This window comes from Molothrus ater, chromosome 1, assembly GCF_012460135.2.
Source record: "Molothrus ater isolate BHLD 08-10-18 breed brown headed cowbird chromosome 1, BPBGC_Mater_1.1, whole genome shotgun sequence".
In the NCBI taxonomy this organism is placed as follows: Eukaryota; Metazoa; Chordata; class Aves; order Passeriformes; family Icteridae; genus Molothrus; species Molothrus ater.
Genome location: NC_050478.2, coordinates 705,569 through 721,035, shown reverse-complemented (window position 1 = coordinate 721,035; position 15,467 = coordinate 705,569). Strand labels below are relative to the sequence as shown.

At 50.7% G+C, this 15,467-nt stretch overlaps 1 protein-coding gene across 1 annotated transcript in view; it reads left to right on the top strand.

Annotated features, from left to right (window-relative positions):
* Positions 1 to 15,467, top strand: part of SMARCC1 (SWI/SNF related, matrix associated, actin dependent regulator of chromatin subfamily c member 1) — a 74,374-nt gene that overhangs the window by 33,022 nt on the left and 25,885 nt on the right. Inside the window, exons 18-21 of the mRNA XM_036379240.2 lie at positions 368 to 481; positions 2,132 to 2,191; positions 6,276 to 6,534; positions 8,107 to 8,268. Coding sequence (XP_036235133.2) covers positions 368 to 481; positions 2,132 to 2,191; positions 6,276 to 6,534; positions 8,107 to 8,268 — 595 coding nt within the window. The remainder of the gene's footprint in view (positions 1 to 367; positions 482 to 2,131; positions 2,192 to 6,275; positions 6,535 to 8,106; positions 8,269 to 15,467) is intronic.

Below are 15,467 nucleotides of genomic sequence, written 5' to 3'. Positions count from 1 at the left end.
TGCTGCCCAAGCAGCTGGGAAATGTTCCTTGTCTGACAACTAGGAAGTGTCCCCTTGCTGCCTGAGCAGCTGGGGGAAATGTCCCCTTGCTGGACATCTGGCGAAATGTCCCCTTCCTGCCTGAGCTGCTGGGGAAAAAACCCTAACCCCCTTACTGAGCAGCTGGGAAATGTCCCCTTGCTGAGAGCTGGGCCCAGCATCTGGGGCAGTTCTATGCAGAACCACTCACACGTTGCTCAGACATTGTTTTAGTGTCTTGGGCTTGTGTTCAGCATCTCTGTTCAGTCCATGTTCTGTTGGGTGTTGGTCTGAAAACATTGGGTAGCTTTCAATTGCTGTCCCTCTCCCCTGTAACATTTGTTCCCAGGTTCCAGCTGCCCAGCAAATGCTGAGCTTCCCTGAGAAAAACAAGGAGAAGCCAACTGACCTGCAGAACTTTGGCCTTCGCACAGACATCTACTCCAAAAAGACTCTGGCCAAGGCAAGTGTCCCATCCAGCTCCCTGTGAGCTTTGTTGTCCCTCAGGTGTCCCCCACTCTGTCCCTGAGGTGACTTGTGTTGCTCCTCCACTCCTGGTTTGGATGTTTCCCATCCCTGTGCAGGACACTAGGGTGGGAGGTTGTGCTGGAATTCTGATTTCATGGCAATAAAGCCATGGACAGCTTCCCAGAGCAGTCCACACTGTCAGCCCCAGATGCCAAGCTCACTGTGTCCCTGCGTGTCCTGCTGGAATGGCTCAGCATCAGCAAACCACCCAAGGATTTGGGACACAGGGAGCTTCCAGCAGGATCTCTGCCTCTCCTGGTTCCCAGGCTGACACACAGGGACCCCAGTGCCCACTGGTTGGGTGTCCTGAGGCCATTGCAGGGGGTGTTTGGGCACTGTCATTGCAGTGTCACACAGGATAATGAAACTTGGGGGCCATCATTGCAGTGGTGTGTTGATTCCACAGCCTGCTGCTTTTCCCTGCTCCCCGTGTGTCCCTGGAGGTGCTGTGGGAATGCCAGGGTCCCTCAGCACAGCCTCCAGTGGGAACTGGGACTCTCCAGAGCTGGGTAGTGCCCCTCATGGGGGTGGCATCAGGCTAATTCCATGCCATTGGTTCATTGTCCTCAGAGGTCACTGTTTAAACCTAAAAAATAACTATTTAAGCACTATTTACCACTTCAGACCTTCCTTTAAAACCCCCCAAACCCAAACCTGTTCTCGAGGTATTTTTATAAGGCTGGTTCCATCTCACATTTCATGGATTGACTTTTTCACTTGTTAGGGGAGGTATAAATACTCTCCAAATTGATAAATCTGTTGCTGGTTGTGGGCTCTGGCTCTGTTTACAGGGGCTGTGAACTGGAGCAGGTTCACTGTTGGCAGACTGCCCTGTTTGGTTTCTGTGTGCTGGGGCTTTTGGCTGTGGAGAGCAGCAGTTGGGTGACTCACATTGATTAATGAGCTGTTTGAAATGCATCTGGAGATAACATTTATTATCCTAAATAGCCTCTTCTCTCAGTCCAGCACGGAGCCATCCAGTGGGGCTGATGTTCCTTGGGAGCAGGTCCTGAGCTGCTTTTGTGCTGGGTCAGGGTGTCACAGGAGGGGAAGCTCCACCATGAATTTGGAACTTTTATCCAGGCTGAGCAGTTTACCACGAGGTGTGGGTTTGGGAGCAGCAGCCCTTGGAGCAGATGATCCTGCTGGACTTACTCTGCCTTCTCACATAGCTCACCCCCCTGTACAGAGTTGTTATTGCTTTACTGAGTGACTGATGAGCTTGGAGATAAATTAACTTATTTTGGACCAGCCCACCCTGCCTCCAGCTCTCAGAGGGGTCTATTATTCAGGAAAACCCTCTCTGCTGTGTGTGCAGGCACAGATCACTGGGAGAGGAGGGTGCAGATCCCTTTGCTTTAGCTCAGAAGGCGTGGTGGGAAGTTGGGGTGTGTAAACCCAGCTGTGCCTTCACTGAGGAGTAAATCATGGACCCCTGAATGGAGTGACCAGCTGGAGGGGGGAGGTTTGAGTGGATCAAATCACAGCTTCTTCCCCTTTCCTCTTCAGTGTTTTCTTCTACAAGGTTTTGTGACAGAAGTACTGTGTTTCACCTCTTCATTTTTTCCCCTCCTGTCTTTTGTAGAGTAAAGGTGCAAGTGCTGGCAGAGAATGGACAGAGCAGGAGACACTGCTGCTCTTAGAGGTGAGTTCATGAGGCCAAGCCAAAGGGTAGGAAACCAAGCCACGAGGGGTAGGTCAGGCTTTAAAAGTCCACATGTGCATTTTCCAGAGTTAGATGACAATTGCCATCATGGCTACAGGAGTGTTGCTACCAAAAAGAGATGGCAGGAGCATCTCTGTGAGAGAGGGGCTGCCTGTGTGTGAGGTTTGCTTCTAACTTGGACCTGCAAGCCAGAATGAAGCATTTAACAATTTTGCATTAGTCAAGAACAGGTTTTGCAGTGCAGAGAGGTGCTTTCATTCAGCAGGACTCGCTGACAGTGTGAAATGATGTCACCAATTCAAATAGTGGTAAATAATTCAGGTAAAGGTTTGCCTGGCCCTCAGATAAATACTTGGAAGTTTTGATTTCCAAGCTATGCCATAGCTCAGGGAAACAGCTCATTTTGGAAGCTGAAGTGGTTGGGAAACAGTTGAGGCCACGGAGAAGGGAAGTTCTTTGGTAGCTCCTTCATCCCATCTGTCTCCTCCTTGTTTTCCTGTAGCTCAGCTTGGGGTGTTCTTTGAGCTTTTTCTGGAAGTCTACCAAAAACAAAATCCTGAGATGACTCCATGAGGTGCCTTATGGTGCAGACTGGTGTCCCCAGGTGGCTTCAAGTGAAGCTCTGGAGCACATGGGGATGGGTGGATCTCTGGAGCTGCAGTGGGGCTGGAACCCTCCGAGGAGCTGCAGAGGGTTCTGAGCTCTCACATCAGGGCAGTTTCTCTCTGCTTCAGCAGAAGAACAATCTCAGTGGCCTGAAATAATTTAAAGTGCTTCCACTTCCTGCAAAGAAAATATCTTCTCCCCAGCTTTGCTTTCACAGGAACATTTTCTTGATGTAGAGGCTGCATTACTTTAAAGTAATTCAGACTTCTGAGAATTTCAGTTTGGGGCTCTGTTTTTGTTGAGTTTTATTTGCAGAGCTCAGAGCAAACTGCAATTGCCTGGTTGTTTCAGCTTTTTTGTCTTCCCATGTGTCAATAAACCCATTGAAAAGTTAATTTCCTGGGGAAAAGCCTGGAGGATGGACCTGTGTCAGTGCCAAATGAGCAGCTGTGATTCAGGCTTCACACATATGGAGTGTGGTCATCAAACAGCCAAAATCTCCCCTTTCTTCCTATTTATTTTAGGTTGATATTCACTGTTTAGCCAATACTTTGCTATTGGCACATGGAAAAATTTTGCTTATAGGGTGTAAACAACTGTTTTCCATGGCATTCTTGTAAGGAGAAACAAGGCTAATGCCTTGATATACTGACTTCTTTCCTTTTTTATTTATTTAAATATATTATTTAAATATTTAATATTAATAGTACTGTTATTTAAAATTCATTGGTTTGTATGTTTTTAGCTTATGGTCATACAGTGCATGCTATAGCCCAATGAAATAATCCAGTGACATATTCTGTGTTTAAAACAAACCAAAACCCCCTTAAATCTTGAGATTGCAATTCTGTTTAATGAGTTTAAATTAATAATGTTTTTGTTCCTCCTTTTTCATGGACTTGCTCCATGAATAAATCAGTAAAGAGTATATCAGTTCAAGCATAAGTAATTCAGCTGTAACAAGCCAGCTCAGTCCAATTAAATCCTCAGGGTAGCTTTGGGCAGATAGATAGGCAGTGAAGTTCCAAATAATAAATCGTATCTGAAATATAATTATTGGCCTTCTGCCTGTTGACTGAATAATTTGGGGGAGGAAATAGAGTTTTCCTTCCCAAAGCAGCCTCCCTGCACATCCCTGTCCGTGTCCCCACGGCTCAGGCAGAGTTAAATGCATTTTCAGCTATTTTTAGGGAGGACATTTATTGCGAGCGAGGGTTTGTCTGGCAGGAAAACAACAGACGGGGAAGGAGGAGGAGCAGAAAGCAGAAATTTGGGGGTTGAGAAGCTGAGCTGATCTCGTGTGCCAGTGGGGTTAAAAATGGAGATGGAGACTGAGAGCCCAGAGGTGAAATTAGGGAAAGGGAAATAAGGGCTGAGCAGAGAATAAATATCTGCCTTGAGTGTGACCTGCTGAGCTGAGCAGTCTGTCCTCTGCTCAAACCCTTGGAAGGTCCCAGGGCAGGAGAAGGGCTCAGCAGGGCTTGGGGATGGTGATTCCCAGTGGGGAGCAGGCTGGCCAGTGCAGCCTGTCCCAGGTCATTCCCAAGCCCAGGGCTCTCCCTGGAGCTCTCCCAAGCCCTGCTGGTGCTGCTCAGGGTCTTCAGCAGCTCCTGGGAGGGAAGAGCAGGGAGCCAGAGGCTTTCTGGAGATGTGCTGGGGGTTTCCTGCTCCCACCCAAGTTAAGCACTGAGACCTGGCTGGGAGAGAGGAACTTCAGCCAGGTTTCAGCTTAAATCACTCTGGGAAGTGCTGCCCACTGAGGCAGCTTGGGCATGTCCCTCCAGTTTGATCCATGTTGGATCTCTGCTGCTGTTGGATTGAATTATTTGTCCTTGTAGCCAGTTTGCTTCCACATCTTTGCAAACAGGAGCATGTTTTGCAAACATTTTCCTGACCTCAGCTGACCCTCTGCAGCCACAGTGTGCCTGAGGGCCCCGTGAAGGTTGATATTCTGTCTTTGAGGAATTCTCAGAGCTTCTGTTTTAACTGAGCAAATACTAAAACACTTCAGAGCTGCTCTGAAGACCAGCAGTGTGTTTGGAAGGGACCTTAGAGCCCATCCCACTCCACCCCTGCCACTTTCCACTATCCCAGGTAGCTCCAAGCCCCCTCCAGCCTGGTCCTGGTGTTCCATAGAAGTTGGTGTGTATTGTGGACCTTTCCCAGATGGAGGAACTCTGAGCACCAGGCTGGTGGCTCAGTTTGGATCTTCCTCTTGTCCCTGGGAAGTGCTGAAACCCCCAGCACAGGAATGTTGTGTCCCTGTGTGCTCTGCTCTCCCACCTTGGGCGTGTTCTCCTCGGGACCTCTGGCAGATCCAGCTCCAAGCTCTCCCTCCTTGCTCTGAGAGTTCAGTCAGTCTAGAAGGTTGAGATTTCTGGGAGTTCTCAGCCTTGTGGGAGAGATTTACTTGGGAAAACTCCTTTTCACACTGAACATCTTTTGCCAGAAATTCAAATGGTTTTTTGCCTTTTCTGGGTGACTGCACCATGAATCCTTTCAGAAATGTGAAAGTTAATGGTTCAGGATATGTCAGTATTTATTTTATACTGTCCAGATACTGCACTAAAACAATTTTCAAGGAAAAAAATGTCTTTTTAAGGAGTAATAATTTACTAGGCTGTGACTTAGAGGATTTTACAGGATTAATGTGTTGGTTTTTCAGGAACTAGTGCAGTGCCTTCAGTAGCTCATTGCAGTTAAATTGTTTTAAGACTTTTCTTGAGGAAGTTTAAAAATTGCTGAAATTCAGGATTATGTCTTTGATATGATCTGCAAGTTCTTACGTTATGAGATGCCTTATCTAGCCAGTACTGATTTGTTAGCCCTGATTTTAATAGAAATCACACTGTGCACAGCTCCCGCAGAGCTGGTCTCTCCTGGCTTCAGGGTGTGGGATAGATTTCCCTCTTTTCCACTGGTCTATTGGTTTGATGCTTTTCCACTTCCATAGCATCTGTTGGATCTAAAGGCTGGATTTCACCATCACAGCCAGGCCACATTTAGAAATGGAAATAGAGAAATAAATCCTGTTCCTGCCCCAAAGAGCTTCCTGTGTTCAGACAGGGAACAAGAGTCCTTGCAGGCGGTGCTGGGAATTAAAGGAATGAGAGAGGAATGAGACTTGGTAGGAAAGGCAGGTTTAGTTCTCTCTGGAAGCAAAATGGAAAAACACCTACTGTGCAAGTATTAGTAAATCCCAAGTCCTCTGACAATTCTTTCTGATACAGTAACAGCATCCACTCCTGTGATGATCCCTGTGGCTTCAATGTCACTGATACCCCAGGGAAATTCTCGTATTTCTTACGCAGATAATTTTGATGCCAGAAAAAAACCCATTTTTAGTAGTTGTCTGATCCCCATTTACTGCTCCATCACACAATAACCAGTATGGATAACCCTTCTGCCCACAGCAGCGTTGCTTTCCCCGAGTAGCCGCCGCTTTTGCCTTTTGCAGGCCCTGGAGATGTACAAGGACGACTGGAACAAGGTGTCGGAGCACGTGGGCAGCCGCACGCAGGACGAGTGCATCCTGCACTTCCTGCGCCTGCCCATCGAGGATCCCTACCTGGAGAACTCGGACGCCTCGCTGGGGCCCCTGGCCTACCAGCCCGTGCCCTTCAGCCAGTCCGGCAACCCCGTCATGAGCACCGTGGCCTTCCTGGCCTCCGTGGTGGATCCACGCGTGGCCTCAGCCGCCGCCAAGGCTGCCCTTGGTACGGCACAGCCGCCTTTGCCCCGAGCCCCTCGTCCCGAGCCCCACATCCCTTGCCCTACATCCCAAGCCCCTTTGCGTCACATCCCTTGCCTCACGGCCCTCGCCACATGCCCCATGTCCCTCGCCTCACATCCCTCGCCCCACGTCCCTCGCCGCTTTGCCGCATGTCCCTCCCCTCACATCCCTTGTCCCTCGCCCCACGTCCCTCGCCCCTTTGCGTCATGCCCCTTGCCCCACGTCCCTCGCCCCTTTGCCCCACGTCCCTCGCCCCTTTGCGTCACGTCCCTCGCCCCTTTGCGTCACGTCCCTCGCCTCACAGCCCTCGCCACGTGCCCCACGTCCCTCACCACCTGCATTGTCCCTCTTGCCTCACACCCCCCACCCTGTGTGTGCCTGCCCCTCCAGCCACAGGGGTGCAGAGTCCTCAGTGAGCAGTAAAACACAGGAGTTGGGGGTACAGGTTCTGTAGGAGAAGCTCTGCTCCCCCCAGGTTTGTCTTCTGCTTCCCTGAAAGCCCATTTGTAGTCAGGGTGCCCTGGTGAGGCACAGCTGGGGTGTCCTGTCCAGTTCTGGGCTCCTCAGGCCAAGGAGCTGCTGGAGAGGGTCCAGCAGGGGCCACAGAGATGTTCAGGGCTCTGGGGCATCTCTGATGAGCAGGGACTGCAGGAGCTGGGCCTGCTCAGCCTGCAGAAGGGAAGGCTCACAGGGGATCCCATCAATGCCCACCAATCTCCCCATCTGTGTGCCAGGAGAAGGTGCCAGACTCTGCTCAGTGACAGCACCAGGAGCAGTGGCACAAAGCAAAGCACAGCAGCTCCAGCCCAGCAGCAGGAACAGCCTCTGTCCATGCAGGGCCAGAGCCCTGGAACAGCTGCCCAGGGGGGCTGGAGTCTCCTCTCTGGAGACATCCCAGAGCCACCTGGACACAGCCCAGGGGACCCTGCCCTGGCAGGGGGCTGGCCTGGGTGACATCCAGACCCTCCCAGCCCAGGCACTCTGTGTGAAGTTGGAGTGGCTCCAGAAGGCCACTGAGAGCCCACGAATGGCTGGTGTTGCTTTCTGCCCTCGCTGCTCCTGATGTGTTTGCAGCTGGTGGTTGGTGTTCCTCTGAGCACTGTCACCAGTGCAGCTCTGGGGAAATTCAGTGTGGATCTTGAAGTCTTCCTGTTTTACCTGTGTGAAATTATTTGCCAGAGATCATAGAATTGCCAGACTGGACTGAGTTGGAAGGGGCCTTAAAGGCACCTCCTGTTCCACCTCATGAGCAGGGACATCTTTTACTAGAAGGTTCAAGTCTTGAGTGGACACTGGATGTGTCCACTTGATAAAATAGTTCCTTTCAATTTTTGCCTTGTTTTTCCACATAAAACACAATTTTATGTAATTGGGAAGACACTCTTTTCTACCATACCTGAAAGACAGAATCAACCACCTCTTGTGACAGGAAGGAACTCAGATATTTGAGAATTCCCTTTGTCCCAGAGCTTACCTGCACACCAGTCAGAGAAAATGTGACTTGATTTGCTGCAAAAGCCCCAGAATGTCTCATTTTGTGTGTGGTGTCCCCCAGAGGAGTTCTCCCGGGTCAGAGAGGAGGTGCCCCTGGAGCTGGTGGAGGCCCACGTGAAGAAGGTGCAGGAAGCAGCTCGAGCCTCTGGGAAAGTGGATCCCACCTACGGCCTGGAGAGCAGCTGCATCGCTGGCACGGGCCCTGAGGAGCCTGAGAAGATGGGTGAGTGCTGCATCCCCTGGGGGCATTGTCCCTGAGTCCTGAGAAACCCCAAATTCTCCTCCAAATTCTCCTCCTCCAGCTGGAGATGGAAGTTGTGGGGAGGGAGAAGGGGATGGCTCGTTCTGCTCACAGCAGGATTGACTCAGACACTGAACTAAGGATTTTAGGGCTACCTTGAGTTCTAGGAGTTTGTTCTCCTGCTCTGTGTGGAAATGCTGTGGCTTGGGATGCACAGAGTGGGCTGACCAAAAATACCAGAGCAGGATGTTCCATTGGGTGGGTTTTGGAGAATTCAAAATGATAGTCATTAAGTTTTTGCATAGAAAGTTGTGCAAGACCTTCAATCTCAGGTGACTACATTTAGTATTAATTATGCTAAAGTAATGCAATTAATTTGTATTAGTAATACAAATCTACAAATCTGTTGTCTCCTTATGATACTGTGCAATTAGCTACAGTTTTGTTTCTGCCTTTGTGGTGTTAAAGCAAACAGGGGGGTTTGGGCAGTGTGTTTTAGGGTGGATCTGGTACTCTGAGTGTGTTGCTGCTCACTGTGAGGCAGCAGCAGAGGCATTTCTGATGGAGTGCTGGACTGGCACATGATAATCCAGCCCTGGCTCTGGTTGGGCTGGAATTCTGCTGGGCTTTACCTGTGCATGTTAACAAGCTCTGGTTTAATTTCTGTGGTGTTCAGCAAATATTCTGCTGCTAAGTCTCTTCTCTGAAACCCTGCCTGGTGCAGATTGGTTCCTGATTGCTCTGGAGTGTCAAAGCAGCTCCCTGGGAAGTGAAGCTGTGTTGCCCCTCTCTGTTGGCCGTGGTGGCTCTCCCCAGCAGGAGGAGCAGACACTGTTTACTCCATCCCCAGGGCTTTCTCAGGCTTTGCTCTCCTCATTTGGTTACAGATCCACAATCTTGTCACTGCTCCTTTCTCTCAGCCCTGTTGGCTCCTGCTTTGTTCAGCTTATCACAACTGATTTCGGTGCCTGGACGTGAAAAGGCACGTCTGGCTCTGGGTGAAGCTGAGCAGGATGTGATGGAGCTTGACTGGGAGGCTGGCTTTGGGATGTGCTCCTGCCCTGCAGAGCTGCCCTGCTGTCACCCTGTCCAGGGACACGAGCAAGGTGCCAGATTGTGGGATGGCATCACGAGGGGCTGTGCTCGCTGCTCTTCACTTATCAACTGCTGCCCACAGAGGGCTGCTATTTATAGCTCCTAATGTCCATTGCAAAACTACCCAGTAAATTAGATTGCAAAATGCCATTTAAATCACCAAGATAGTTTTTAATTAGAAAAGAAGCAAACAAACCACTCAGCCCTTCTGTCACACATCTCAGTTGTGCACTCAGTGGGACAGACTTGCCATGAGGCAGCTCGGTGCTTTGGGATTGTGGGCATTGTGTGCTGGAAGGGGAAGAGAAACATCTGGAACATCTGCTGCTGCCTGCTCCTCAGAGCTGACAGCAGGCATTGAAGCTCTGCTGGAAGGACAAGCTTTGGGTTTATTTACAAGTCATCTATAAACCAAATCTCCATGTTACTCCATCTGGAGCTGAGTTTAATTTCATAGTTGTTTTAAAATAAGGTCAGCTTAAGCTAAATTTTTCTTCCAGTCTTTGTTCCCCTAACCATTTTCTCCCAGTACAGATGTCACTGTGGGTTGTTAAGGATCATTTCAGTTGGAAAAGCCCTCCAAGGTCACAGAGTCCCAGCTGTGCCTGGTCCCCACCTTGTCCCCAGCCCAGAGCACTCAGTGCCACCTCCAGGCCTTCCTGGGACACCTCCAGGGATTGGGACTCCAAACCTCCCTGGGCAGCCCCTTCCAATATTTAATAACTCTTTCCACAAAGGAATTCCTGCTGATGGGCACCCTGAGCCTCCCCTGGCCCATCCTGAGGCCGTTCCCTCCTGTCCTCAACAATGTCCCCCCTGTGACACATTTGCTCTTGGACTTTTCCCCGTTTCCAGGCTGCAGGCTGGCCCTTTCTGGCCCTTTCTGTGGGCCCAGGCTGGCAGGGGGGTGAGAGGTGCCTGTCAGTGGCTCTGGGGCTCTCAGGGCAGTCCCACCCCAGCAGCTCTGGGTGAGCAGTGAGGGGAGCTGGGCCTGGCCCCGGCGGCGTTAATGCGATTTGTGCCGGGCTGTGACTAATGGAATAAATTAGGGCAGGAGCAGATGGTTCTCCCTGGGGAGCTGCTCAGCCCGAGTGAACTGGGTCACTCAGCAATCTGTGGTGCCTCCCACCCCCCAGAGCTGGGCACAGGGACCCCCAGTGTCCGTGGCAGAGGGTGTGCCATGGGCTGGGGCTGTGCTTGGGCACTGGGGGATTGTACCCCAGAGCTGGGCAGGGATGGGAACACCTGCTGGGGCTTCCAGATGGGAATGGAAGCCCACTGGCTGTTAGACTAGCATGGAATCAAAGGATGTTGGGCTGGAAGGGACCTCAGGGATCATCCAGTGCCACCCCTGCCATGGCAAGGACACCTCCCACTGTCCCAGGTGAGCCCTGTCCAGCCTGGCCTTGGGCACTGCCAGGGATCCAGGGGCAGCCCCAGCTGCTCTGGGAAATCTGTTCCAGTCCCTCCCCACCCTCCCAGGGAACAGCTCCTTCCCAATAGCCAGTCTAACTCTGCCCTCTTTCTCTTCAAAGCCATTGCCTGGGTCCTGTCCCTCCATCCATTCTGTAATGGAATCACAGAATGCTGGTTTTATATTTAAATGCAACCATGGTTGCAATGCAACTATCTGCCTATGGTTCCATACTAGAATTAAAGTTCATTAGCTGATATATTTCAAAAGTAAAACTATATCAGAGCTCCATAATAATTTTAACACTATTTAATATCAGTGAATTATAGTCAATATGGGATGTGAGAAGGGAAAATGACTGGAACAGATTGGAGGAGCTTAAGTTAATACCCAAGAATCTCCTCTTCTAAGTCTTCATTGTTAGGTTTTCTAAGAGCTGGTGATAATTCCTTTTAAGTTGATAAAGTGAGGCTGCAGTGGAGTTAGGAGGAGACTGGAGTGGTTCAGATGCTGTGGTGAGTGTGGTGGGCTCTGTCTCCTGCTTTCATAGGGTCACAGAAAGGTTTGGGTTGGAAGGACCCTAAAACCCACCCAGTGCCACCCCTGCCATGGCAGGAACACCTTCCCCTGTCCCAGGGTGCTCCCAGCCCTGCCCAGCCTGGCCTGGGCACTGCCAGGGATCCAGGGGCAGCCCCAGCTGCTCTGGGCAATCTGCTCCAAGGTTTTAAAACAGCCCCCCACAAGAAATACCCAGAGCTTTCTGAGCTCTGCCCCAGTGCAGGCTGTGGAAGGAATGACTGGAGCTGCTCTGCAGCTGTGCCAGTGCCAGTGGCCGAGGGGAGCAAGGGAGGATTCAGCGCTTTGGGCAAAGGAGCAAAGGAGGATCCCCTCTTTGGGCTGGGATTCAGCTCCAGAGAAGGGGAATATCCAGCACACCTGTGGTGATTGATAATTTCTAGGAGGTCTTTGTTGATGTCTTTCCATGGTTAATGACACTGATTTCTCAAGGCAGCCTGTGCAGGGGCTGTGCTGGAGCTGCTCTGTGCCACTGAGTGAGGGACTGTGTTTGATTTCCTGCATCCCATCACCTGCCAACAGTGCCAGGGGAGGGTTCAATTCACCATCTTGGGCACGGGTTTGATTCATTCCCAAACACACACACACTCTCTAGAAAACCCCACACAAGGAGGGCACATATACCCAGTTATCTGAGTCACGTTTGGCAGGGAGATTCCTCTGCTGCTGTCCAGGGTGAAAACTCTGAGGTGATGGAAGCATTCCTAAACCAGTGGATTCCAGAGTGCCTGGAATATAACAATAATAATATAATGATAATATTATAATAATATTATAATAATATAATATAGCTTTGAGTGTGTCCCAGGGGCTGGGCCCATCTGAATTCTGTGGCTCTCCCAGGAGCTGCTGTGGCTTTTCCAGCTCCCCCAGAGCATTCCCAGCTCCCCAGGCTTCCCCTGGAGCCCCCTGTTGCTGAGCCCCCAGGCTGTGTGAGGCAGTGCAGCCCTGATTTATGGTGGGAAATGTCAATGATGGTTTAGATAACAGCATCATTATCATACCCAGGGCTGGGATATTTCCTCAGCTATCGTGGATTTCCTCTCAATTAAATATTCATGTCCCAGCCTGGCTGTGACAGGCTGTGTGTTGCCTCAGTGAGAGCAGGGGAGCCTGGGCTGTCTGGAGGGCATCTTAAACTGTTTGCTGAGCTGGAGCTCAGGCAGGTGACTCCACTGCTGTTTGCAGAGCTGTGTTTGCTCCTCTCACTGCAGCAGAGGTTCCGGAGCTGCTGCTCCTGCATCTCTCTGGTAACACAGGGAGTTCTTAGCAGGGAGATGTTTCACAGGTTTGCTTGTTGACCTAAAGTCCATTTGAGTTCTCTGTGGAGTCACTGGCTTGGGCAGAACTCAGCTCGGAGTTCTTCATGTGTTAGAAAAAAAGGGCTCAGTGTTTTTGGAGATAATGTGAAAAACAGAAAATTCCATAGAAACAATACACCTGCTAATTCAGGTGGAAAGAGGGGCTTGGAGAGATGATGATTCCTCATCTCCCAGTGCATTTTCCCTCTTTAGAGCTGTCCTGGGGTGGCTCACAACCATCTGCTTCTTCCTGATCTAAGAAATGTCCTTTCATTCAGGGAACATGGACAAGAGGAGAGGGGGCAGCCTCAGGATGTGCCAGGGGAGGCTCAGGGTGGACATCAGCAAGAATTCCTTCATGGAAAGGTTATTAAATATTGGCAGGGACTGTCCAGGGAGGTTTGGGGTGCCCATCCCTGGAGGTGTCCCAGGAAGGCCTGGGGATGGCACTGAGTGCTCTGGGCTGGGGACAAGGTGGGCACTGGCACAGGGTGGAGTCCGTGGTCTCAGGGGTGAATTCCAGCTTTAATGAATCTGGGATTCTGTGATCCCTGATTCCCACATCCTGCAAGGTGCACTATGAACCCTCCTGAAGAGAGTTCAGGAGCATCTTTGGTGCAGGGGAAAGGGATTTCAGGAGCTCTCTCCTTAAAGTCAAGGCTTCCCTCCTCTTTGTTCCAGGCTGATAATTCCTCTGGGGTGTATTTTCAATAAGCTCATTAGATCACAACAGAAAATCAGTGCAGTTGTGGTTGTGTCTGTGCCAGGGCCAGAGGCAATTCTGTCATGGCTGTGCAGGTCAGGCGTGTTTTGGGCTTTGTGTCATCCTTTCATTTTGGAATTTGGGATTAAGTTTTACCAGACTCTACTGTTTTGAGGAATTCTTCATGGAGAGGGTGTTAAATATCAGAAGGGGCTGCACAGGGAGGTGGTGGAGTCCCAGAGGTGGCACTCAGTGCTCTGGGCTGGGGACAAGGTGGGGATCAGGCACAGCTTGGACTCCATGGTCCTGAAGGTCTTTTCCAACCTTAATGACCCTGGGATCCTTTGAGCAGCCTGGGATTTAGAGCCAAAACCTGCTTCCACCCAGGCAAACTCATTCCCCCCAGACTGACAATGGATCATTGGAGCTGTTGTGCCTTGTCCCGTGGTGTCCCACCCGTGGCACCTGGTGGCACTGGGAGCTGCAGCCACCGTGCTGTCACTGCCTCTTAGGGCTCTGCAGCTGATTCAGGAAAACACTTTTCAAAACCCATTGACCACAACCTGTGTGAAGCTGTCAGCCTCATTTTAACCTCACATGTGCTGCTGCAGCCAGGACCAGAGGAGTGAGTTAAATCAGGACGTTGGAATAATCTTGGTGTCACAGGTCCCTTCCTTCCAGGTGTCCCTGGACATGGGAAGGAGCACCTGGGTTTGGGTGGTGTCCATCAATGTGTCCCGACACCCAGGAGGATCTGAGGGCACTTGAAGATGCTCTGTGTGCTTTTCCTTGAGAAAATCATCTCTGAAGAGTGGCTGGGAAGCAGTTTGTCTTTCTGGGATGTCCTGTTTGTTTGGAGCTCCTCCCTGACAGGAGGGGACAGGCTCTGCTCCCAGGGAACAGGGACAGGAGGAAACAGCCTCAGGCTGGGCCAGGGGAGGGACACCAGGAGGAATTTCTCCATGGGAAGGGGGGTCAGGCCTTGGCAGGGGCTGCCCAGGGAGGTTTGGAGTGCCCAGCCCTGCAGGTGTCCCAGGAATGACTGGAGGTGGCACTCAGTCTGTGGCACTCACTTCTGGGCTGGGGACAGGGTGGACTCAGTGGGCTGGGAGGGCTTTTCCAGCCTCAGGGATCCTGGCATCCTGTGAATTTCTCCACAGCAGCAGCAGCAGCAGCCCCTCAGCAGCTCCCATGGTCCATGGAGGGGTCTCCTGGCCAGAGCAGCTGTGGCTGCCCCTGGATCCCTGGAGTGTCCAAGGCCAGGCTGGACAGGGCTGGGAGCACCTGGGACAGTGGAAGGTGTCCCTGCCATGGTAGGGTGGCAATGGGATGACCTCAATGATCCTCCCCACCCAAAAAATGTAAATTTAGCTATTTCTAGGCAGTATTTTTTTTGGTTTGAGTTCCACCAACCTGGGCACACTCAGAATGTTCTGCACTTTGTCTCCCCTTTTTTTGTCTTAAAGGATTGAATCCAGCTTTCTTTGTGAACCCTTCCCTTTCCTGGAGGAATGACACTTTCCAGCCCAGTCTGGAACTCTGCTTCTAGGCTTGAAAGAGCTGTCTGACAAAATCTAATCGAGATTTTCCCTGTGACATTATTGGGTCACTAAATCCTAACTCTGAGATAAAACCTGTGAGGGAGAATGTCCCCAGCCTCCCTAAATTGAATTATGGTGGCAGATAGTTCAGATAAGGGGGTTTATCATCTTAAAATAGGCCAAGAGGAAAACTATTACCCTTCAGTCAGGCATTTTAGTTGGTTTTTCTTATATATGGAAGGGACTTGTGTAAAAATTTCTCTACAGAGCCGTTGCTGTTCAAGAAGAACACTTTGTACCTTGTTTTTCTCAGTGTAGCACACAGGAATTAGCAGGAAAATGAGGATTACTGAAAATGAACCCCCAGCACCAGCTGATGTCTTCAGAAGCTTAGAGATGGATCAGGGCTTGTCACCAGCAGTTCTGCATCACCCCAGTCCAGGATCTAAATAAGCTCCTTTAATGCCTCTGTATAAATTGTGAAATCCTTGGCCAGGACCACGAGCTTCCTCTTGTTTCTCCTTGCAGAGCTGTGGAGGAATTAGGATTTC